At 39.9% G+C, this 23,616-nt stretch overlaps 5 protein-coding genes across 14 annotated transcripts in view; 2 read left to right on the top strand and 3 right to left on the bottom strand.

Moving 5' to 3' along the window:
* pak2b (p21 protein (Cdc42/Rac)-activated kinase 2b) overlaps positions 1 to 4,684 on the bottom strand; it is a 14,170-nt gene extending 9,486 nt beyond the window's left edge. Inside the window, exons 1-6 of the mRNA XM_031311888.2 lie at positions 4,412 to 4,684; positions 2,348 to 2,711; positions 2,137 to 2,243; positions 1,847 to 1,997; positions 1,075 to 1,106; positions 862 to 975 (exon numbers count right to left, since the gene is read on the bottom strand). Of these exons, the coding sequence (XP_031167748.1) occupies positions 862 to 975; positions 1,075 to 1,106; positions 1,847 to 1,997; positions 2,137 to 2,243; positions 2,348 to 2,537 (594 nt within the window). The 5' untranslated portion in view covers positions 2,538 to 2,711; positions 4,412 to 4,684. The remainder of the gene's footprint in view (positions 1 to 861; positions 976 to 1,074; positions 1,107 to 1,846; positions 1,998 to 2,136; positions 2,244 to 2,347; positions 2,712 to 4,411) is intronic.
* A 1,472-nt stretch (positions 4,685 to 6,156) lies between these two features.
* Positions 6,157 to 10,019, bottom strand: pigx (phosphatidylinositol glycan anchor biosynthesis, class X). 2 transcript variants are annotated; one of them, XR_004898869.1, is made up of 7 exons: positions 9,840 to 10,019; positions 9,460 to 9,550; positions 9,237 to 9,372; positions 8,520 to 8,733; positions 8,120 to 8,220; positions 7,678 to 7,997; positions 6,157 to 6,664 (listed from the first exon to the last, which is right to left on the bottom strand). XR_004898869.1 is itself a non-coding variant. In XM_031311890.2 (6 exons), exons 1-6 carry the CDS (start codon positions 9,904 to 9,906, stop codon positions 7,854 to 7,856), a joined length of 753 nt encoding a protein of 250 aa, XP_031167750.2. In that variant the 5' UTR covers positions 9,907 to 10,019; the 3' UTR covers positions 7,676 to 7,853. The 2 variants fall into 2 exon arrangements, 1 of the variants encoding a protein (XP_031167750.2); XM_031311890.2 differs by lacking the exon at positions 6,157 to 6,664 and having other exon boundaries at positions 7,676 to 7,997.
* A 128-nt stretch (positions 10,020 to 10,147) lies between these two features.
* Positions 10,148 to 12,076, top strand: cep19 (centrosomal protein 19). Its single transcript, XM_031311902.2, has 2 exons — positions 10,148 to 10,542; positions 11,405 to 12,076. Exons 1-2 carry the CDS (start codon positions 10,413 to 10,415, stop codon positions 11,749 to 11,751), a joined length of 477 nt encoding a protein of 158 aa, XP_031167762.1. The 5' UTR covers positions 10,148 to 10,412; the 3' UTR covers positions 11,752 to 12,076.
* Positions 12,077 to 12,723: 647 nt separating this feature from the next.
* ing5a (inhibitor of growth family, member 5a) lies at positions 12,724 to 17,205 on the bottom strand. 2 transcript variants are annotated; one of them, XM_031311892.2, is made up of 8 exons: positions 16,950 to 17,205; positions 15,306 to 15,377; positions 14,303 to 14,469; positions 13,960 to 14,071; positions 13,780 to 13,879; positions 13,439 to 13,574; positions 13,251 to 13,312; positions 12,724 to 13,123 (listed from the first exon to the last, which is right to left on the bottom strand). In XM_031311892.2, exons 2-8 carry the CDS (start codon positions 15,331 to 15,333, stop codon positions 13,084 to 13,086), a joined length of 645 nt encoding a protein of 214 aa, XP_031167752.1. In that variant the 5' UTR covers positions 15,334 to 15,377; positions 16,950 to 17,205; the 3' UTR covers positions 12,724 to 13,083. The 2 variants fall into 2 exon arrangements, with proteins under 2 accessions (XP_031167752.1, XP_031167751.1); XM_031311891.2 differs by lacking the exon at positions 16,950 to 17,205 and adding an exon at positions 16,578 to 16,917.
* Positions 16,151 to 23,310, top strand: LOC116058927 (pleckstrin homology domain-containing family B member 2). 8 transcript variants are annotated; one of them, XM_036007569.1, is made up of 9 exons: positions 16,151 to 16,322; positions 17,917 to 17,969; positions 18,123 to 18,275; positions 18,872 to 18,974; positions 19,492 to 19,531; positions 21,271 to 21,357; positions 21,803 to 21,929; positions 22,034 to 22,217; positions 22,318 to 23,310. In XM_036007569.1, exons 2-8 carry the CDS (start codon positions 17,933 to 17,935, stop codon positions 22,168 to 22,170), a joined length of 684 nt encoding a protein of 227 aa, XP_035863462.1. In that variant the 5' UTR covers positions 16,151 to 16,322; positions 17,917 to 17,932; the 3' UTR covers positions 22,171 to 22,217; positions 22,318 to 23,310. The 8 variants fall into 8 exon arrangements, 7 of the variants coding, with proteins under 7 accessions (XP_035863462.1, XP_031167758.1, XP_035863463.1 ...); XM_036007570.1 differs by lacking the exons at positions 16,151 to 16,322; positions 22,318 to 23,310 and adding exons at positions 17,301 to 17,467; positions 22,288 to 22,307; XR_004898870.1 differs by lacking the exon at positions 16,151 to 16,322 and adding an exon at positions 17,302 to 17,467 and having other exon boundaries at positions 22,034 to 22,223; positions 22,330 to 23,310.
* The last annotated feature ends 306 nt before the right edge of the window (positions 23,311 to 23,616 follow it).

The raw sequence follows: 23,616 nt of genomic DNA, 5'->3' as shown, positions 1-23,616 counted from the left end.
ATAGGGCAGACGCACAATGTAGTCGCGGTTGCCTTTCAAATTATCCTACCGACATAATGCACGTTGTACATGTTGGCTGCCGGTGTTTGGTGTTTTAAGCCCCCAACGTCGCCTTCAAGGCAGCACGGCAATGGGTTTGGTTAGGGTTAAGGTTAGCTGCCTGGAAGGCGACGTTGGAGGCTTAAAACACCATCGAGCTTGGCTGCCGCTCACGTTGCAATTTAACAACAAGTAGAACTATTCAGAGGTTATTGGGCCCGTCCACTTTAACTCCACATACTGTAGTGTTGATGTAGTTTATTGTCAAAATGTTCGCTTTCTTCCGAGCTGACTGTTAAACAAACAGCTCCACCGAAAACGTCACCGCGGTGGGTCCGTTCTAATTGGACAACGTTCAACTTGTCAGTTCTGCCAGCTCATCGTCCTGATGTCAAACATCTGGAAACATTAAAACGGTAAGTGAGTCAGTGTAAGATAATATAAATTGGAAATAGTCTATAGATGTAGTCATTTGGGTTTTGGTTTCCCTATGAAGAATTTCTTGTAAAATTCCATTTTGTAGACCTGTTGTAGATGTTAAGTGCCCTATAGTTCCTCAAAAAATACAGTTCAATCACAAGTGGAAATATGCCTCATTGTGTGTGAATAGAGGGGGATAAATATATTTGTTTGTGTTGCAGCGAAGTGTCAGTTCCGTTTTATATGTAAAACATTTGGTGGTAAAAACAATCCTAAAGGAAACACTGCAAGTTCACAAAGAATGCCCCAGAAAGTGAAATATGATGTAATGATGATTTTTTGTTGTTGTTGATGTAAAGATAACCACTGTGCTGTCAAGCCTACGAAACACAGGTGACTCACACTCTTTGTGTGTTCTGGTCTCGGCGCCACGACAGGAGGAGGAGTTTCATCGTCGTCGTCATCGTCAATGTCTTTGATATTCGGAGACGAGGGTTCAGTGTCTTTTTTGACAGGCTGATTGAGAGTGAAGGAAAACGGTTGTTAGCCTTTGTAAAACCAAACGTAGTGCAAATAAAACGTGTGCACGCGTGTTTCAAGTCTTGAAGTACTTACAGACTGAGGCCCCGGAGTGAATGCGTCTTTTTCTGTGAGTAAAAAAACAAAACAGAGGCAGAGTTAGAAAAGAAAAGGAAAAAAAAAAAGATGTTTTAGTTTATGTTGTAGTCCCAGATTGAACTAGGTGTTCTCAAAGGGATTCCTCTCAACACATTGTACTGTTTTACCCAGTACCGGCCTGGTCACTCATTGTTTTACATGAGATAACATTGATCAAATTCCTCTTTCTGAGAATGGGAAAAAATTTTTATCTATTTGAAGACAAAAGGGTAAAGTATAATTTCAGGCAATAATTAACTTGTACCTACAAACATGGTGGAGTCATAATGCCCTGCAGGTAACTAAATACCCGTAATGTGTAGGGTTGGGCATCGAGAACTGATTCCTACTTGGAATTGTTTCAAAAATTACGATTCCAGCGGAATCTGATCACAGGTTCCAAATTTAACATGCGCAAGTTTTGGTTTCCGTAGCGGCCAGGCGCTTGTTGTGTTGCAGCCTTGGAGCACAGTAAGCGGCGCTCTAGTCTGGCTTTGTTTAACGTTGAAAAAGCCCGGTAAAACTGCAACCCAACACTGAATCAAAATAAAACGTTCCTCTTATTTGTGAAATAAGCATGTGACCCGTTTCAACTCCACCCCTCAAAGAATCGGAATCGAGAATCGATAAGAACCGGAATCGAAAGGAAGAATCGCAATTGGAATCAGAATTGTTCAAATCCAAACAATGCCCAACCCTCGTAATGTGTGAATTCAACTTGGAGCCTCACCAGAAGATGAGAAGCTGAGGTACTTCTGACGACCGTTGCCTGTAGAGTCGTAGAACTTCAGAACGTCGAGCACGGCCTGTGGGTTTTTCTTCTGCTCTGACTTGGTGATGTTTGAGGTCTGGAGTAGTCGAGCCCATTGCTCTGGCATACCCTGCGTATGACAAAAGATGACGTGGTGTCAAAATAATGCAGACGTAGGACGTGATGTTAATGTGTGTGTGTTTCTGGTCAATAATCAAGTGTCAAAAAGCATGTGTATGTGCGAGAACAACCAAACAGGGAAAACTCACAGTGAACTCCCCCGTGACAGCATCAAACCCAACATGTATGGTGTGTTCAAAGTCTGACGGTGGTGAGATCTCTGGTCGCTCTTTGTCTCGATCTTTCTTTCTACCACCTGAAAGTAACCAAAACCTCATTCGAATCACACATGACCACATTTAGATCGATTGCAAAACACAAAAATACATTTAACGGTAAATGTATTTCGGCCAAACTCACCCTTTTCAGCCCCAGAGAAGATTGAGATGATCTTGTGGCGAGGTTTTCTCTCTTCGGGCACAGAAGGCAGGGGTTTAGAGCTGTGGTTGGCTGAGAGGGAGTCTTTGCCAGAGCTGGTGCTGAAGATGGTGCTGCTCACCCTGACCGGAGGGGCAGGGGGTTTATCCTCAGGGTCTCCGTTATCACACATCACTACAGGTCGTTGGGAGCCTCACAGAGCTAAGAAGGCAGGGGAACACGGCGGGCGAGGATGGCAAACAGAGGGGGAGTGCTCACATCAGCATGAGGCGTAGGTGTGCTCATGCGCCACAGGAGGATGTGCCCGAAAATGACTGCGGAAGAGAAAGGAAGCACCAAGTGGTACCTGGAAGAAAACCAGACATCCATTAAACCATACACATGCTACAATACGGTTACATATACAGCAGAATGTGGTGACCAATAATCAGGGAACCACTCTCTACTATAAAACTATTTAGTTTAGTTTATTATAGGATCCCAAGGGCACAGCTACTCTTCCTGGGGTCCACATCGCCACATAGTGACTTGTGTTATTTAGGCTAAATAGTATAAGTGAAGCTGGTCTAGTATTTGGTAAATTGGGAAACCCCCCCCCCCCCCCATCCCATCATCTTGGGCCACAATATTGTAAGGAGAACCCCTACAAAAGCTCTTTCATCTCTTTATCTCAGTATACAGACAATAATGTTTTAATATAAGGAATTCCCACTACTTAAAAGTACAAATGCACAGCTCATAAGGAGGGCGACTGCATTGAAGCATAAAAATGATTGTGTACAAACAAATCATTTGGCTATGGACCTTTTTCACAGCAGATATTTTGACTTGTCATAGTAGGAAAAGCACAGTTGAAATTGATAACCTTAACGATGGCTCAGTTCCATCAAGTGTCCCAGTAAGCTATTTCAGTGAGTCAGCATGAACAATACCAGGGCCTCTCCTAAGTGGAATGCAGCCATCATTAATGGTTTTGAATACTTTGCTTTTCCTACTATGACATGTCAACATGTCTGCCGTGAAAAAGGTCTATAAACTAGCAGTGCTTGTGAAGAGCGGACGACCACCAGTACTTCTTGACAAATTTTGTGCTGATGTTCACAACTTTGTTGTCAGCTTTGTGGTATTAAAGAGCATAAAAGAGAGATATTATGGATGTCCTCATAATAAGGGTTTGTGTTGATCTGGGCATACATGAGGTTTAACTTTATATTGTTATTTGGCAAGTAAGTTATGGTGCATCTCAGGTGATGTTACGGAGTAATCCAAAAGTAATATAACTAGTAGTGTAGTAGTTACTTTCAGCAGTGAGTAATGTAGTAAAGTAAGGCATTACTTTTTCGTAAAGTAACTAGTAATGTGTAATCTATTACCTTTTTTTGAGTAACTACCCCAACACTGACTAGCACACATAGTGAGGGGGAGCGCATAGACTGTTAACTTAATGTTACATATAAAGTTAACTGAAAGGAGAGACTGTTAGCGGGGCGAAATTAGTAATCACAGCTCAACTTATCCCCTCTGAAACCCTACTATTAATAGTATAAAGTTAAAAACATGTTTAGCACAGAGGCTTTTTTGTGTCCAAATGCTACATCTGAATAATGCAAGTTGCTCTTCTCCCAGTGCACTTGATACAGACATGAAAAGCTGACACTTAATTGCTTCTTGTTAAGATACAAAATGTCAACATATCGACGTTATTACGTTACCGTTATTTCCCCATATAACGGTATTTCTGTCAAACATGCCCTTCAAATCAGTAACAACAGGGGCGGCTAGCAAGCTAACGTTAGCATTAACTACTTGGCCAACAAGTGTGCTAGCTAAAGCTAACGTTAGCATGACAAGCTACACCAATGCTTGCAATTCTACGAGATTAGCGTTAAGCTTTAAGCTAATGCTATCTAGTCTGACAACCAAAGCTATGGGTTTCCCCCGACATATTAACATGGCTAAGAGGTGGTTTAGATAACACTACAGAGGCTGCAAACTATACAGTAAAAATCTGCTTTATTTGCAGGCTAACGGAGCAGCAGAGCTCACCGGAGAGTCCACACCAGCTAAACTTGAGTAACGGTAGAACTTAACTCCCGATCCTCGACGGCTTGGTAAACGTTTGTAAATCCGTTAAAAGTACCTCCTCTGTTACATGGGGGCCTTGGTGGCACGCAACGCGTACAAACAAGTTAGTAAAAATGTGGCTACAACTATTTACAATGCAACTTTTCGGCCCTTGCTTGGATTATTCCGCTACGGCGAAGGGGAAGCGGAACTACCGACCCAGCCCTAGCCTATTCAATAAATGTTTCTAATGAATGGTGTGTATGAAGTTTGTCTGCTGTCTGTCTCCAAACATCACAGCCCGTGTGTAAAACTACCTAGAGCTCTAATAACACGGTTTGAGCATTGGGAATACTAAAAGCGAGAAACACCTTAAAAACAGCAGAAACTGGAAGTTAGAAGTTGAATGTAGTTCAACATTTATATGTGAAGAGGATGCTGATTGATACACAATCATTTCCATCAGATGGAGAGAACATGTATAAACCCCCAGGCCATGCTGAAGTACCTTTTGAGCAATACCTGCAAGCTGGACTGGAATATATTTTAAATTTCATAATGCTGGCCAATCAACACAGTGTGGTCTTTTTAAGTTTTGAAATCATGATACACACTTTTGTCTAAAATAAATCATTTCAGAGTCATAGTCATTCCAGAATTTCATGTCCCACCTATGAACTTTCAAATAATCTTTGTACAATATACCAAAAATGCAGTCATTGTGTAAAAAACACTTGTCCTGAGACTAAATATGAATATTTTTAATTTTTTTTTTCTCAAAAATATCATTGAAAATAAAAAATAAGTCTCTAGCAGTAGTAGATCAGTAGCTAAACACCCTGTACCCTGTTACCATAATTAGAGTAACAGGGTTGAATCTCCTTCAATCCACAGGGTTGCACCGAGCCCAAAAAAAAAAAAAAAGGTACCTGAGCTGGACGAATCAAATTATTTAATGGTATATTACCTGTTTTTATTAAATACAAAATTAAAAAAAGTAAAATATAGGGCCAATTTTTCAAAATGATGGATGGCTAAATTGTCCTCCAATTCTGGAATGACCCATAACAGCACTGTGACAGATGGATCTCTGAAAAAAAAATGCGAGCTGACATTAGCTACACAATTTTAGGTGATTTGCCATACTCAAATAGACATGGTAAGAATATTATAACCCCTTAACGCCCAGTTTCCTTTATTTCCCCTTTAGATAGCTTTATGGGGGCGCCCGGATGGCTCAGTTGGTGGAGCGGGCGCCCATATATAGAGGTTTGCTACTCGGTGCAGTGGGTTTGACTCCGACCTGCGGCCCTTTGCTGCGTGTCATTCCCCTCTCTCTCCCCTTTCACTTCTTTAGCTGTCCTGTCAATAAAGGCCTAAAAATGCCCAAAAATAATCTTTAGATAGCTTTATGGTTCCATATTGTCTGACAGTATCATAAGTATACATATTTTAGATCAGCTTGTTCCAGTTTTTGAGTGAAGCTGTACGATGTTTACACTGAGTGAAATATTAAAAGCCTCTGTATTTTCATGTGTATTTGGAAATGAAAATCCACAAGACTTAAAAGTAAAGTTATGTAGGTTTCAACAATGTGTGGCTGGCTGCACAACATAAATGTTTACTGACAGACAGAAGAGGATAAAGAAAGTAGTAAATGTAGCGGACCATGACCTCTGTCCTCCATGTTGATTTGCATGAACTAGAAAGAAGAAAAAATCCACAAAGATAAAAAGAATTGTTTTTACTTGTTTACATTCTTTACACCAACCATTTACATCAATGTACATATTGTGCTGAATCTGCACACTCTGCAAAGTGGAGTGAGCAGATCTATGCTTTTTATTATTGTAGAGTTTAAAATATTGTTTGCAGTTGGGGAAAAAAGTATGTCACAGGGACATGATTTGTGGCCATAGACAAATGTTTTAAATTCAGTAAATAAAGAAGTGTCATCTTTACGTAGGCTTGGGCTATGCTCCTACTTCTGAGCTGAGATTATAACAAGGAGGAAATCTTGCACAAAAAGTAGAGGATTAACCAAAACACAGATGTTTACTTACAGTAACTGGGACATATTATTCCCAGAACCTGGTGAACTGAACTATCTGGATTACTATACAGAGTAAAAACCAGGAACCTCCTCCATTTAGAAACCTGGCCTGATGTCAAATCGTCCTGTTCTCTGTTTGTGTCAGCTCACAAGATACGGTGTTCTATGCATTTTTTCATTTAAAGGTCCTATGACACGCTGCTTTTTGGATGCTTTAATATAGGCCTTAGTGGTCCCCTAATACTGTATCTGAAGTCTCTTTTATATAGGCCTTAGTGGTCCCCTAATACTGTATCTGAAGTCTCTTTTATATAGACCTTAGTGGTCCCTAATACTGTATCTGAAGTCTCTTTTATATAGACCTTAGTGGTCCCCTAATACTGTATCTGAAGTCTCTTTATATAGACCTTAGTGGTCCCCTAATACTGTATCTGAAGTCTCTTTTATATAGACCTTAGTGGTCCCCTAATACTGTATCTGAAGTCTCTTTTATATAGACCTTAGTGGTCCCCTAATACTGTATCTGAAGTCTCTTTTATATAGACCTTAGTGGTCCCCTGATACTGTATCTGAAGTCTCTTTTATATAGACCTTAGTGGTCCCTAATACTGTATCTGAAGTCTCTTTTATATAGACCTTAGTGGTCCCCTAATACTGTATCTGAAGTCTCTTTTATATAGGCCTTAGTGGTCCCCTAATACTGTATCTGAAGTCTCTTTCCCAAAACTCAGCCTTGGTGCAGAATTACAGCCACTAGAGCCAGTCCCACAATGAGCTTTCCTTAGGATGTGCCATTTCTGTGTCTGTAGCTTTAAATGCTATTGAGGAGGAGAGGGGGGGGGGGCAAGGTGGATGGTGGGGGTGTGGCCTTGACCAACTGCCATGCTTCACTTGTTTTCAAGCCATGATGTCTCTCTCTTTCTCATGGGCGGGCCAAATTCTCTGGGGGGGGGGCAAAGCAGAGAAAGGAGAGGTAACCTTTCCCATTATGACATCATAAAGGGAAAATTCCAGATCGGCCCATCTGAGCTTTCATTTTCTCAAAGACAGAGCAGGATACCCAGGGCTCAGTTTACACCTATCACCATTTCTAGCCACTGGGGGACCATAGGCAGGCTGGGGGAACTCATATTAATGTTAAAAAAACCTCATAAAGTGAAATTTTCATGCCATGGGACCTTTAAAATGATTCATATACACCAGGCATTTTCTATCCGTGCCTATTAATGTCTGTGTGGTGTTATTATTTATGGCCCTTTGATGGGTTACGTCGAAAACCTCGATCACAGAGATGCCAGAGTGAGAGTGAGCATCAGACAGAACTGTATCATTAGAGGATCATGAGTTTTTAAACACAAGATATGTTGACCATCACTGTTTAATGATACGATGTTTCCACATGTGTTTGGACAGTGCCACACAGCAGAGCACTGTGACTAAAAGAGTCCCACCGCACACAGGCCTCACCAAAGACCCGTCGCCCACTGGAAACTGGACACCCATCGCGCCTCGCTCCTACAGGAGACAAGGGATTTTTTTTGAGTAATAAAAGAAAAGGAGCAATAGACAATAAGTATCGTAAAAAGTTGGACGCCTGTTTCCCCTTTTTGATTTTGAGAAGATGTATAAAGAACCACCTGCTGATGCTGGAGTTTGACCCACTGACATGTGCTTGAATTGTCGGGAGTACAGGGGGCGACCACGGCAGTATAAGGCTCTTTGTTGTTGAGCTGCGTACCTAGAAAGAAGAAGAAAAAGTTTAGATTAAGACAAACAATCACTTCATTTTCTGTCTCCGTCAGCTACATTTTCCATCAAGTGTTTCTGACAACTAATAAGAAGGGCCTTTATTAATCAAGCTATTGTTTAACCATATAAGTTTATGGTACCAAATCAAATATATTTTGGATATTATTTATTATTATGTTTAGTTGAGTGAATAACTAAACGTAATAATAAATAATATCCAAAATATATTTGATATAGTTTCTGGGAAGAGAGACACACGTGACTACAGAATAAAAATGACCCACTTACATTTTTCAGTCCGCAGCAGCAGCTCTGGTGGTTCTATGTTGACAGATGTAAACGTCTCGCCAACAAAAGAAGGCTCGTGGTAGCGACCGTGTATGGGAATTGTTACTTTTAGCAATCTGGGAGTTGGTCCATCAGGGCTGGGATACACATAGGTGACAAATCCCACAGTCTTGTGAGCAGGCACCTCTAGGTCAATGGCTGAATCTAGTAATATCTTACAGAAGACATAAATAAATCAATTATACAAAAAAGACATAGTGTACATAAATTGGGGTGGCAGTAGCTCAGTCCGTGGGGAGTTGGGTTAGGAACTGGAGGGTCGCTGATTCAAGTCCCCGTACGGACTGAAGTGCGGAGTGTGGACTGGTAGCTGGAGAGGTGCCAGTTCACCTCCTGGGCACTGCCGAGGTGCTCTTGAGCAAGGCACCAAACCCCCAACTGCTCGGGGCGCTCCTCCAAGGAGCAGCCCCCTCACTCTGACATCTCTCCATTAGCATGTTTAGCATGTATAGGTCCTGAGCATGTTTGTAATTCAGGCCTGTGTTCAATGTTTGTGCAACTGTACCAACAGAGTGAAAATTTCCCCTCGCGGGATAAATAACGGCATTCCTCTTCTTCTTAAATGTGGCTTGTAATAATTATTTCCACAAATGTGCCATGTTCCAGCTCAGTTACTTAATATAAATGAAAGCAGAGTACGACAAGTGTCAATCTTACCTGCCAATCACTTTGATCACTCAGAGATGCAAGTTGGTACGGATCAACAAAGACACCTCTGGGCCATCTATGGACCAGCAGAACTCTGACATCACTGAGCACATCAGGGCTGAGCTCAACAGTGGTTACCACCTCCCTGAACACACATCAGAAATCACTTATCTACTGGCAAGGAGCCTTAAAGACGGTTACTGTTTAATGTTTGAAAATACACAGCCAATACCTGTGAAAACCCTCCTTGACGATCTCCACTGAAACTAGTGAGGATTTAAGCCATTGCTTTAGAAGACCACAGTGGTTCTCATTCTTCCCATCTACAAAAATATGTAGGTTGTATTAGTCAAGACCATAAGCCAGGACATAGCAGACTTTAATTACTGTAATAATACATGTAAATGCATTATTTGTTAGTTCTGTTAAAGCATTAAGAAAAGATAAGGATGCCACAAAAGTGGGTTAATGGGGGCCAGATACAAAAGGTTAAGTTATAAATCAAATTTAGATATGTCAGGTTTTCGGACAGGGAAATTAAGTTTTAATGACACACAAAACTAACCAGTGTTTATCCGGTTTAGCTACTGTAGGTCTAACAATATACTTTACCCTTTTCGATGAAATGGCAATGGCATGTCGATAAACAAGCCAAGGCATAAATAAGTACAAAATACATCAAGGAATGATGAATTACAACAAGCTTTTTACAGCCTTATGGATTCTATTTAGCCAACAACAACTGTAATACTCGACGCTCTCTTTCAAATTGTTTACGGAAAAAGAATGTTGAAGGACCCTTTTGTAGTTCTAGGGAAGCTACGACAGTGCCTGACTAGCAAGACAAAATAAACAGGCATTGTGGGAAAGCTCTGAGACAATAATTATGTATAAAAAGGGCTGCTCAGACACTCACATATCAATCATCACGGTCATTCTGAGTGAAACAATAGGACTGTAAAGCATTTACTAGAAATGTAGGCAGGCTTCGGCCAAGACAGAAAGGTTGGAGACCGACTAACGATAAGCAGCATCCAGGCAACGTTAACGCGTATCATCTCTGAAGCTCGCTCGTCAAATGCCCATTGAAAATATATGAATTATGGTTAAAAAGTGTTAGCCTTTTACCGCTGTACTTCAAGTGGAGACCAGTTCAAACTAGATTGCTGTAGTAATAAACAGAATATGAGTTTCAAGGCAAAGCGATGTGGAGTGCAGTTCAGTCCTCCCTCTATAGTTTTAATTTATGAACACAATGAAACTAAACATGTGCGAAAAAGAATAATACCTGTGCGGAACTTCTCAAAATATTCTGGTAAGACAAGACAATTATTTTGCGACTCGTACAAATGTATTTTTTATTGGTCCTCCTTAGAATCGTTACTGCTATTTTATTCTTCTCGTTTTCTCTGTTATTGACCATTACTTCGGTATGCCATTTGTATCTTATATGATTTAATGTGACAAACATTGATAACTATTGTGTTCAATTTAGAGTACCCAGTGAAAAAGTGCCACAACTGCCTCTCGACTCCAGACCCTAGGGGCCCTCAAGGGTCCATTATATGATGATTAACTGCAATTTGTATGGAAACACGCCCCATTTAAACACCTTGTAAACTGTAAGGACAAGGGCTTTAAGGAGGGTCATTTTTTCTATCTGATACTTGAGGTTGTCAACTATTAAATTAATCGCCAACTATTTTGATAATCGATTAATCGTTTGAGTCATTTTTTTATTAAAAAAAATAAGATTTCTCTGATTCCAGCTTGTTAAATGTGAATATGTTCTAGTTTCTCTCCTTTGTAACAGTAAACTGAATATCTTTGAGTTTTGGACAAAACAAGACATTTGAGGACGTCCTCTTAGGCTTTGGGAAACACTGATCCACATTTTTCACCATGTTTTGACATTTTTATATTATATCAAACAACTAATCGATTAATCGAGAAAATAATCAACAGATTAATCGACTATGAAAATAATCGTTAGTTGCAGCCCTACTTGCCATCTATAGTAAGATGTGTGCACACAATGTACCCAAAGGATATGGATACATACATGATGCAGTGTGAAGGAACAGGGGGTCAATAAGGCCCCTTAGCAGGTTCATCTGACCATGAAGACTTCCACAAAGCAGTTTGAATCCTTGATGCCCTCTCTCCTTAACTTCCAGACTACAGCATGGCTGCAGAAAGGCTGAAGAACCACCCTCGGCACAGGGACTACCTGGAGGGTGTGTCCCAGAGCCAGTTGGAGAAGCTTCACATCATCCTGCGAGATCACATGCAAGGCTTCAGCTTGGAGCACAGTCTGGATTCGTTCCGCCTGGACCCCTACGAAGACCTCAACAAACTGGACGACGATGAGCTGGCTCGCAAGAAGGGCCAAATGGACGAACTGTTCGAAAAGAACCGGAAGCGCAAAGATGACCCTGACTTTGTTTACGATCTGGAAATGGATTTCACCAAGACCGCCCTAGAAAACTGCAGCTGGGACGACGAGTCTGATGATGAATTTTGAAACTTTGTTCTTCCAATACTTTCTCCGACCTTTCAGACTGAAAAGCACCCAACACACTGATGTTCTATTAGATAACAGGGAAATCTGACACAGATGTTTTTTTCCACCCCAGGGCCATTTCCATCAACAAGGGTAGACTAAATAATAGAAACCCCACAGCACCTTGAAACTCTTTTCAACTGTTTCCACAGCTACAGTGGCTGAACAGAATAGAACACAATAGCACATTGCATGTTTTGTTTAAGAATGGCAATGAATGAGATACTGCATGAATAATAGTGAATATTTATTTTGTTATAAAATACTGAATTTTATAAAATACAAAGACTTTGGCTCGTTTATTTGTGGCTTACACCTAAGTGAGTGATATTCACAGTTGAATAGAAGATGCTAAAATCCTATTAAATAAAATGAGTACAACAATAATACAACATATATATATATCTTTGGAAAAAAAGTGTGTCCACAAAATGTTTCATATCATACAAAACACACTATATATATATATATATATATATATATATATATATATATATATATATATATATTTCCATATGGTTTGAAGTGATGCACTATGGCAAAGCTTTAAATGAGATTAACTATATCATAAAACCAAGCCTGCAGTATCGAACCTCTTCAGGGGAAAATTTCATTCAAAGTGCTTAAATACCTCATTCAGTTGACATGAGACACTGACTGACTGACCTTTAGTACCAAAATACATTCAAAAATGTCGCAGGTTCTTTGAAAAGCAATAAAAAGAATGAATTTGCATTGCTTGTTTGGTTTAAGATAATCAAAACATAAATGTTTACACTGGTATCAATTGCAGTCATTTATGCAGTGCTAATGTATTCCCTAAGGAGGTAGGTAACTGAAAATCTGACACATAATTCCTTTTACCACCAACATTTGGTAAGGACTTCAGGTGTTTAAAATTGGGAAATTCTCAGCAGGCTGTTAATTTGCTTAAAAAATAGTTATTTATAAAATTGATTTTTCAAGTATGTTAAAGCCACGATCCAAGAGTATGTTAGTTATAACAATATATACACAACATAGGACTTGAGAGGAAGGACTTTCTGATTGGTAATAATTTGTGCAACTTTTAACTCCACCGCCTAGACTAATTTACCCAGAGTGCACTGATAATATACAAGTGAATTGTGTAGCTATACTTCGAATCCAGATTAGGCCTTTGAAAAGAGAAAGTTGTATGACCCACCATGTCTATGGAGGGTGATAGGAACTGAATATATATCTACATTACACCATTATACTACACCAAAAATACACACGTTATTAGTTAAGCATTTCTTAAAGTAAGAAATCTCATTTCTTCTTCTTGTCTTGGGTGCACCTCGGACAAAACCTGAGAGATTTGAGAGGGAAGGGGAAAATGTTAAAAGGCACGGAGGACAATCATGAGGTCTCTGCATTAATAATGACAATCTTTTTTCTATAGGTTAACATCCTTTAAACGGATTCAAAGTTCTCACCATTTTCCTTTGGGTTTTGAGGCGAGATCAACACAAGCAAAGTGAAACCACTCGATCGGACACTGAGGGATGAAAAACGACGTCAGTGTTGGTAATCTCTCGCTGAAACAGGCCGCCAAACTGGCTCCCGTAGTATAGAAATATGTCAAATTGGATTTTAGTGAGAAAGAAGCGCTGTAAAAACCTACATCTGGGTTATCGCATCCAATCATCTCTCCATAGGACACCTGATGGCATAGGCAGTAGGTAGGCTCGTTGGGATCAACTGGCATGTCCAAAACGTCTGATGGTTGCATAGGCAAGAGAGCATCACTCAGGTCTGGGCTAGAAGTCCAACATAGTACACAGAGCACGGTCAGAATTAAGCATGATTAAAAAGTGGGCGTATTCATTTGTCATTGGTAGTGTGTGTTAAGAGGTTTTAAATGACATAGGATTTTCAGGTCTGAGAAAAATTGTGTAATGCAGATTTCTGGAAGCTGCAATCTATTAAACCCTTGACCGGACTGCGCCACCACTCCAAACATACCTGTTTTTTATCTTTTTCTTTTTGGGAGAATCTTCATCAGAACATTTCCTTGCTCTTCCTCTGGATACACGCTTCTCTCTCAGCCCCCGGGATTCCCCCTCTGTGGAAAAGGTTCACATTTATAGATGTGCATCAATCGGTTTTTGCTCACGAGGAAAACCTTTCAGTTACCCAACTTACTTTTCGGTCCTCTTCCGTCTGTACTTTCGTAGCCGCTCACTTCCAGTTTCTCCTTCAGCTCATTCTCAAACCGTGCCAGATCTGCATCCAGTCTGCGGATGTGTTTGTCCACCTGCAGTAAACCGGTTTCATGTAATTAGAACCAGACCACGTGTATGGTTTCATTTGCAAATTAGTAATATACTATATGAAAACCACTTTGTACAAGAAAGTGTGACTCAACCACTTATTTTCAACAGGTTGACATGATAAAATCTTTGGAATAGTAAATCTATATAACATGACAGGAAACGCATAGAATTAACAAGCGACCAAAACACCCGTAGGTCTGTTTTGGACTGACCATTTCGTATGTCTGCATTGCAAGCTGAACTTTGTCATCGCTGAACTCTTTGCACTTGCTGTAGGCATGTTGGATCTTCTGCAGGTGTTCCACTCGCTGTTCCGAGGCCAGGTTCTTCACCTTAGCAATGTACTCTTCGGCCAGTTTGTCAATCTCTCCTTTCTTTTCTGCAAAATATGATAACTACAGTGCTAAAAAAACAAAACAATATTGATTGGCACAATACTTGCAGGGCTCCACCTTGAGGGGGAAAAAAACGACCAGGTGTCGATAAAAAAACATTTTGGGATGGAAGGTAGATCTTGGCAAAAAAAAAAAAAAAAAAAACAAACAATCAAACTGTGTGACACACACACACACACACACACACACACACACACACACACACACACACACACACACACACACACACACACACACACACACACACACACACACACACACACACAGGTTGAGAGCCTGTTATCTAACTCTACTATTGGTTTTAAAACAACAAAGAAACAACACAAGAATACTACACTTCAAAGCGATGCACACCTACTCAGAAGTTTTCAGTTATTGTAGCTGATAAATATTCTTCCACAGCAGACATTCTGACTAAGCAGGAAATGCACAAGTGTAATAACATTTCAGGTGAAGGTCCAGGGTCCTGATATTGTTCATGCTGACCCAATGGCCTGATTTGTTGGGCTACTTAACAGATCTGAGCCATTGCTAATTGTATTAGTTACATCTGTGCTTTTGTTGCAAAGACAAATCACATCTGCTGTGAAAAAGGTCCATTAGATCCTTGCTCAGGTTGACGCTGGGTGGAGGAGCTACGCTGAGAATAACAAAGTCACCAAACTTCATACACTTGCAAAAATCATAAAAGTGTAAGTCAAGAAGATGCCAATCAAGCTCAGTCTGTGCCCACCCACATGTGTGACCATGTGTGTTTGTAGGAGCCTTTAAATCCATATAGCATTTGGATGATAATAATGTAATGAGATTAAATGATCACCTTCAGTCTTACTGTCCAGGTCCCGCATCAAAGTAAAGTTTCTCTGCAGCTCGCATGGTAGGTTTTCAATACCTAGAGAGGAAATGGACACAAGGATGAGGGAGAACAAGAGAGAGACATTCCATCCCAACAGTTCACTTATTATTTATCCACTTAATCATGTAGTGTCACTCTAGGTAAAATTCAACTGATTTCCATGAGTGTTGTAACTATAGCCCGACCTATACTGTATTTTTAAAATGTTAAAACCTGCAATAATCATTCCTTCCATAAGAACAATAAATCAAAGTGTGACATAAAAGGGTCACTCACAATGTAGTAGGGTGCTTTCAAAACTCGGAACTGCTCACAAACAACTATAACACAATGCTTCAAAAACATCAAAAATAAGCTGTTTTTAGGCAACACAAGGCTATGAGGGGAGAATTCAAACTTCAAATAAAACGTGCTTATTAAGTAATTTCCCTTATATTCACAATCATTTACATGTAACAAGAATTTGGTTTAGGATAACTGATCCAGTGAATTCAATATTCATTTATGGACTGCTTTAAGAGGTCTTTGCAAACTAAATAACGTTGACTATACAGTTCGGCAGTTAAATACACCATAGTATAATATAACAGTATATAGCCTGATGTTTACCATAAAAAGAGACATGGGTGAGCTGGCTCTGGCCCACAGAAAAAAAATACTGTCCGCCCTCTTATGTGACGCACTTCAAACACCCCGCCCCGGCGCGCGACTATACGGGAAACGCGGTTATCAACAGGTTGCAAATGCATGGTGCCTGTCATCCTAATGCAAACACACATTTTGACCAAATGGGCATTATCTAAAAATGTTAAAAGATTGCATATGAAAACATTTCTTAACAACCTTATAAAACCATTGCTAGTTTCTAGGTCACCCAACACGTTAGCTTCTTTGACAGAACCCGAAATGGACAGCAACCGCTAACTTCAAACGGTGTTAAATATCTGCCATTGTCCAGCAAACTGATTCATTACCGCCTGAGTGAGTCTAACGCCATACATGTAGCTAGAGTTTGCCTAACTTTATACCACCGACGGGTATATAGCGATGCTAATCAGTTAGCTAGCTATAGCGAGCTAGTGACCTAACTGCTAACTGTTAGTTGCTAACGCGCTGTGCTGCTATCTCCCCAAAGCAAAAAAAAAAAGTATTCGACACAGTAAAACTAGCTAAACCTCAACAGACATATGATGTTTAAAATCTCAATACCAGTACAGTGTATCACCGGATACTCACTATCAAGGTAATGTTCCAAGTATATTGCCGTCGCCATTTCAGGTTAACGTTATTCTCGTTAGCTCTCAAACTGTTGGCCGGAGAGTTGTTGGGCTTGTTTTATAACCCTGGGTCGCCCGTCGGTCAGTGGCACTGGCTTGGAGATAACCTTACTTCTGTCTGCAGTCTGGGCGGTAATGAAACGACGCTCGCTAGTCACGCAGAATAAGTTTCCCTCCAGCACACACACTCGGGAGCCGTGCAGGATACAACTTCTCTGCCTGTGTGAGTTTGTGACTCGCATGCGCAGCGGATAGCGGCCTATCGAACGGTTGTGTGCAAGTATCTTACTGCATAAATCAAATAACACTTTTCCTCAGATCAACCATTTACCTCAGTATTAATATATAGTATGCACTCGATCTCCACTGCTACAGGGGCTTACTACAGTTAATACATATTATTCACTTGATTAACGTGCATTTAAATCTACCAACTCTCAGTGTGTACTTTACTCGGCTGAGAAAACATATCTTTTAGCCAGGAAATGATAACCCAAAAGACAATAAACTAGATATGCAATCACTAATCAATTTGCTCATTAAAGAACTGATTAAATGTCTAGCAGAGGGAATAACGAACGAGCGCGCCCTCGTTGCGTTCGCTACCACTTTCCAACAGCTGATATGTTACGTCATTCAAAAACAAACGCCTCCCTCTCCAAAGAGACTGGACGTATGCGAAGATGCTACGCGGGCGGGGCTAAGAGCAACGGTGTCCACTCGGTTTATTGGTCAGGCTGTTGGACTCCCAACGAGGAGGGCATCGTCTTTTTTTGTACATCTCACTTCCGTGTTTGCTCTATCCTAACGAAAGACTTACTCTTTTTCATAAAACATACAAATAATCAAGTAAGTAACAAAATTACCCTCTGCCTTTACCAATACATGTACTGGTATCCTCGTTTGTAAGGACCAGTGTTGGTGTTTTAGACAGCTCGCTACAGACATGTAACGTTACGCTAGCTAACTTCGACTGCGTTTGGTATCAGACAAGAAACACAAAAGATAAACATATCAAGTTGCTTTGAGTGATTACGGGGTTATCATGCTTCACGTTATATGACCAGTATTGAACATAAACGTTATCTTTCTAGTCCAACTTGTATTAATAAGAAATGAGGATGACATATTCACAACTGGCCTGTTGTTACTTGAAGCCATCTGTTACCTTGACTTATGCTAATAGTGCTAACAGTCACGAGGTTTTGTTAGGCTATGCCACGCCCAGTCGCCAGCCCTTAGCCTGTGTCATTATAGTGACAGATTCTGACTGATGTGTGTCTATTTTATTGTTTAAGGTGTTGCCTGCCTAAGATGGCTATGGTAAAGAGTGGTTGGCTCCATCGACAAAGTGAGTAGCCAGACAGTCTTTACCAGTTTACCACATGGATTTAAAGTAATACTTATTTAATGCTGTTTGAAGATGCTGTGACAATTGGTATGATATCCTGTATTAATGAATTGAGTTTGGATTGAACTTGACTGTACTATATTTTCATTAAAGGTACCATACTGCGTCGGTGGAAAAGAAACTGGTTTGATTTGTGGGCTGATGGGCGGCTTGTGTTCTATAATAATCAGCAACGGCGTGACATGGAGGATGACATCCACATGAGGGTCGACTGCATTAACATCCGCAACGCTGTTGCATGTCAAGGTACTGGTCATCTGTTGCACGAGGATGTCATAAGTCTATATCAACGACGTTTGATTTCCGGGATTGATCCGGTGCCACCAGATGTTCCGCCAGATGTCCCTCATTGCGGTCGGTTGTCCGTCACCGTCCGTTTTCTTTGTTTTAGCATTTTAAACTCCGGTGGATTGATGAGGACTATGGTTAACTGCTCCTCAGATCTCTGCAGGGTAAATCCAGACAGCTAGCTAGACTATCTGTCCAATCTGAGTTTTCTGTTGCACGACTAAAACAACTTTTGAACGTACACGTTCCACCAAAACAAGTTCCTTTCCGAGGCTATTTTGCAGAGGCACCATTTCTCCATCCAGTGCTTAGCAGCACCCAAGACGATTGAGATTGGTTTAAAGAAATGCCAATAAACCAGAGCAGGTTTTCCTCCCATCCCGGGATGCTGTGTGGACTAGCCAGACCCTCCTCCGCAGCGCTGTGGAGGCAGGTCTGGCAATTTCGAGACTAGGATCTCATAGGCTCACACTTAAGAGTGTTAAACCAACTTTTGTTCATATTTTGAAACATGTCACCTCTATTTATCCTGCTGTATTGCTTCTTATACCCAGAGCTGAACCCTCCGGAGGGGAAGATGCGTGATGCCTTGCTTCAGATAGTGTGCAGAGATGGACGGGTCATCAGCCTGTGTGCAGACAGCGCAGATGATGCTCTGTAAGACAACACGTACATGCTGAGTCATTATTTTGGCTGCTCTCTTTTAGAGCTGGGCGATATGGAGAAAATCAAATATCACGATATTTTGGACAAAACACCTCGATATCGATACTATAGGGTTGACTATTGGTGCTTTCACAAAATATTTTCACAATGAGATTTTTGACAAATACTCATTAGTAATGTGGATGTAATGACTAAGTGGGTAAAGGCAAATACAGTAATAAAACAGCTAGAATAGTCTGGTTAATTCAGAAAATTACATCACTTTACTGTAATGCAGCCTTTAAAAACAGGAAAAGACAACACTTATGCCATATTACGATATCCAAAATCTAAGACGATATCTAATCTTGTATCACGATATTGATATAATATCGATATATTGCCCAGCCACATTCTCTTTTTGTTTCTGTGTTGGTGAACTTGAATGTTTCAGTTGTTCTGGGTTCATATTTCCAGATTAGACATTATTTAACATCTAAAATGACATGGTTTCCACTCTGTGTTGCAGGGCATGGACTATGGCACTTCAGGATGCCAGAATTAATGCGGTGAGTTTCTGCTACATCTTAAATGACTTAAATTTGGACTTGATACCAAAATAAGAATAGGAAGTTGTTGTAAAACCAGCCTGTCTATTTTAATGTCCTATTAATTTTACTTAAAACTAGACAAATATTATTTCCATGATCTAAGATGAAACTGGCTGTGTGAAACAACTCTCATATTGTTTGTTTTTCATTATCAACAATCAATCAATCAATCAACATTTATTTATATAGCACTTTACAGCAACCAGCAGGTATCCAAAGTGCTTTACATCAGGAACCAAGAATAAAACAACATATCATACAATAAAAAGAATGAAACATAGAAAACAGTCAAATCAGAAAATTACATAGAAACAGGAGGAGGAGAGGGAAATTGTCACACCACTACTACATATTAGAAGCCATTCTAAACAAATAGGTTTTGAGTTTGGACCTAAAAAGAGCTACATCTGTAGTAGTATGAATATTAGGGGGTAACTTGTTTCAGAGTCTGGGGGCAACAACTGCAAAAGCCTGATCACCCCACCGTTTATACCTTGACCATGGGACTTCTAAAACCAGCTGATTTGAAGACCGCAATGACCGGTTGTGCTCACACAGGGTTAAAATCTCGGACAAATACTCCGGGGCCAGGCCTTGAAAACAAACAATAAAATCTTAAATCGATTCTAAAACGCACAGGGAGCCAATGTAGGGTGTAGAGAATGGGAGTGATGTGTGCACGTCTAGATGTATTTGTTAAAATGCAAGCAGCAGCATTTTGCACAAGTTGAAGTTGTGAGATGGAGGTTTGAGTCAGACCAACATAAAGAGCATTACAGTAATCCAACCTTGAACTAATAAGGCATGAATTGCCTTTTCTAGATCATGCCTGTTAAGGAAGGGCTTAACTTTAGCCAGGAGACAAAGCTGGAAAAAGCTCATTCTAACAACATTGCTGATCTGCTTGTCAAATTTCATGCTGCAATCAAATGTAACCTCCACATTTTTGACAGCTGGCTTAAGGTATGAAGCCAGAGCTCCCAAACTCAAAGCTGGACCGTTTAGCGTGCACAAAGTATTGAAGATGATACATTCAGTTTTATCTTCAATCAAGTTAGGAAAGTTATGTGAAAGCCACAACTTAATATCATTAATACAACTAAGCAGGGAGTTTAGTGCGACACTGTCATTCAAATAAATTTGCAAATCATCTACATAACAATGAAATGACAGGTTGTGCTTGCCTATAATAGCCCCTAAAGGCAACATACTGTATATAAGGAAAACAGGATGGGGCCAAGAATTGAACCCTGGGGTACCCCACAAGAGAGAGGAGCAGGTGACGAGGAGAGGTCACCAATCATGACAGAGAAGCTCCTATTTGCCAAATAGGAGCTAAACCATTGAAGGGCCGAGCCTCGGATGCCTACACAATGATCAAGGCGAGAGAGGAGGACTGTATGGTCCACTGTATCAAAACCCTCTGTGAGGTCCAAAAGCACTAAAACAGCAGGATTTCCGGCGTCTACAGACAAGGCAATATCATTGTGTACTCTCAACAGTGCAGAAATATATATCTATACCTCTATGATGGTAATCTCAGTGCAGTAGAATATATTGTCTCTATGAGTATTTCTCAGAATTCCTTTTCTGGTTCCATTCGTCCAAACGTCATGTAGCTCAGTTTTGTTGGGTGTTCATTCTGTGCTTTCAGTTGAGGTGGCCTCATTTGTAGCGTTTTTTTTATTTTATTTTAGGTGGTCACTACACCTCAGATCGGCTTTGCACAGGAAGTGATAGCATCTGCTCCTCCCCCCTACTCAGAATATGCTCCACCACCTCAGGTAAAAGACATAAACAGTATGCATATGAATTTGTTAAAAGTTTAGTTAAACACAGATAAAAAAAAAAAAAGAAAAAAAAAAAAGATATTGGCAATGTACCTGTGCATTTCAGGCTACAACGCTCTTCTTTACCTCAATACATTTGTCAAACATTGTTTTATTATGTACAATATGATTATACTGCCTTCATACTTTGCGCTGCTGTACTGTTTATGTTCTACTACACAATTTGGCTTGGTCTGACAAGATCCTTTTTTGAGGAAAAATCTAATGAAAACAACACACAAGTAAGTTGATGTCTGCTACCATCTACTGGTGTAGTAATGGAAGTGTTGAAAAGCTCCACTAAGCACTATTATTGAAATCAACACTGAATCGAATGACTCTTAGGTAATGTTAAGGGCTCGTACTGGCATCCCACAAAGCATGAACTGTTTCTTTATAGCCTTTTTTGTTTCAGCAGGGTTATGTCCTGGGACCGTATGGAGAATATGTTGCACCTCCACCACGTGCTACACAGATTGTTTACTCTGCTGATGGGCAGCCCTACGCTTATCCTTATCAGTACCAAGGTAAATAACTGCACATTTCTCAGCATATGTGCAGAAGTAAACAATGTTTAAATTCCATAATGGTAAACTAAAATGAGCCACCATGTTGCTGTTGTTTTTTCTAGGTGGGTACACCACTCCTGGAGTGAACCGTGTTGTTATTCATGAACGCCAGCATGAAGACAGAGGAGATGTGGCTTTGGGCATGCTCGCTGGAGCAGCAACTGGTTTGGCACTTGGCTCTCTCTTCTCTGTCTTCTGATGTCTTCATTAATGTACATTTAGTAGCACATACTCCCTATGTGTTCTATATATATATATATATATATATATATATATATATATATATATATATATATATATACATATACACACATACACACACACACACACACACACACACACACACACACACACACACACACAGTAAATACTGTTAGCACTTTCTCATATGCCCTGTGTGGCAGTTTCCCACCCCCTTTGTGTTGAATGAATGTCTCAATATGAATGTTCTTAACCAAAAAGTACAACAATTACTCACTTTTCAAGAGTTATTTAAATGACAGGAGATACACTATTCCTTTTGTGTACTGTACATTTCAGGTCCTTACTGTTTTTCAGGTATGTTTCTGTTTCATGGAGCACATTTGTCCTTTTTTATATTTGCAGAATTATCTAAATAGCCATGACTTGGTATTTTTCTTTTTTTTTTACAGGTTTTATGTTCACTTCTGTGTACTGTACCTTTACTTTGTCTCACATGTATTACTTGTCTGTTTTGGTTGGGAATACGTAGTGTTTTTTTTAGTTCCGTGGGTTATTTGTGGTGGAGGCAGGCTGAGAGTTGTGTGAATGAGGAGTACACACACACACACACACACACACACACACACACACACACAATGTAGCACTTTGAGGTTCCACCCGTTTGGTGGATCCTGGTTGTGATGGATGTCTGTTTTCACCACCACAAATAAGTCTATGTATGAGCAAACACTAGCATTTACACATACTTTGTGTTACACATGTGCTTTGAAGTGAAAAGGGACATCACTCCTCCTAACTAATATTTGCATGCATTATTTATGATCATTTTGTTGATTGGCAACTATTGAATAATACTTTTCATTTCATTTGAAATGTTTGGATTGATATTTTGCATTTCATTTCAGTAGCCTCGGTACGGTCCGCACAAATGCAAATCAGGCCAATCAGCCTCTAGAGATTTAGTTACATTTCAATTGGCCTAGGCTTTTGACTTTTCACTCCAAATGACTTGAATGTTGTCAGATTTTTTTATTATTCATGTTCGTTATGACTACATTTATTCACTTTGAATAGCAACTTCTACTACATAGAAAACCTTTTTGGTCTGCTCTTCAAATATACTGCATATCATTATTAATGGCCTTTGGATGTTTAAGACTTTTTCCAAATAATTTCATCAAATGATCAGCTTAGTGTAATCAGCGTTACATTAATGTCATTTTTCTACAGGTCTAAAAGATGTAGAACTGTTAACTAAGAGATGTATTTTAACATATATATATATATATATATATATATATATATATAAATAATCAAAAATAAAGTTAATAATGACTCCTGTTGTTTTGTTTCTTGTTTATTTAACCCTGAGACTTTCGTTCACAGAACATGTCGTGTAGGATACAACAAAAGTGCAAATGACCCCCTTAACTAGTTTTAA

Source organism: Sander lucioperca, chromosome 11, assembly GCF_008315115.2.
Source record: "Sander lucioperca isolate FBNREF2018 chromosome 11, SLUC_FBN_1.2, whole genome shotgun sequence".
Lineage (NCBI taxonomy): Eukaryota > Metazoa > Chordata > Actinopteri > Perciformes > Percidae > Sander > Sander lucioperca.
Note: the sequence above shows the minus strand (reverse complement) of the source record. Positions and strands in the feature narration are given on the sequence as shown.

Excerpts from the sequence above, each read along its gene's own strand:
- LOC116058927 (XM_036007569.1), top strand. The coding sequence starts at position 17,933 with ATGGCTATGGTAAAGAGTGGTTGGCTCCATCGACAAA. Across the intron at positions 17,970-18,122 it reads TGGTTGGCTCCATCGACAAA|GTACCATACTGCGTCGGTGG; the intron begins GTGAGTAGCCAG and ends TTTTCATTAAAG. Across the intron at positions 18,975-19,491 it reads GACAGCGCAGATGATGCTCT|GGCATGGACTATGGCACTTC; the intron begins GTAAGACAACAC and ends TCTGTGTTGCAG.
- cep19 (XM_031311902.2), top strand. The coding sequence starts at position 10,413 with ATGAGTTTCAAGGCAAAGCGATGTGGAGTGCAGTTCAGTCCTCCCTCT. Across the intron at positions 10,543-11,404 it reads GAACTTCTCAAAATATTCTG|ACTACAGCATGGCTGCAGAA; the intron begins GTAAGACAAGAC and ends CTTAACTTCCAG.
- pigx (XM_031311890.2), bottom strand. The coding sequence starts at position 9,906 with ATGTATTTTGTACTTATTTATGCCTTGGCTTGTTTATCGACATGCCAT. Across the intron at positions 9,551-9,839 it reads TTGCCATTTCATCGAAAAGG|ATGGGAAGAATGAGAACCAC; the intron begins GTAAAGTATATT and ends ATATTTTTGTAG. Across the intron at positions 8,734-9,236 it reads GTGATCAAAGTGATTGGCAG|ATATTACTAGATTCAGCCAT; the intron begins GTAAGATTGACA and ends GTCTTCTGTAAG.
- ing5a (XM_031311891.2), bottom strand. The coding sequence starts at position 16,614 with ATGGCGACGGCAATATACTTGGAACATTACCTTGATA. Across the intron at positions 13,880-13,959 it reads AGACGGAAGAGGACCGAAAA|AGGGGGAATCCCGGGGGCTG; the intron begins GTAAGTTGGGTA and ends CCTTTTCCACAG. Across the intron at positions 13,575-13,779 it reads AAGAAAAAGATAAAAAACAG|CCCAGACCTGAGTGATGCTC; the intron begins GTATGTTTGGAG and ends TTGGACTTCTAG.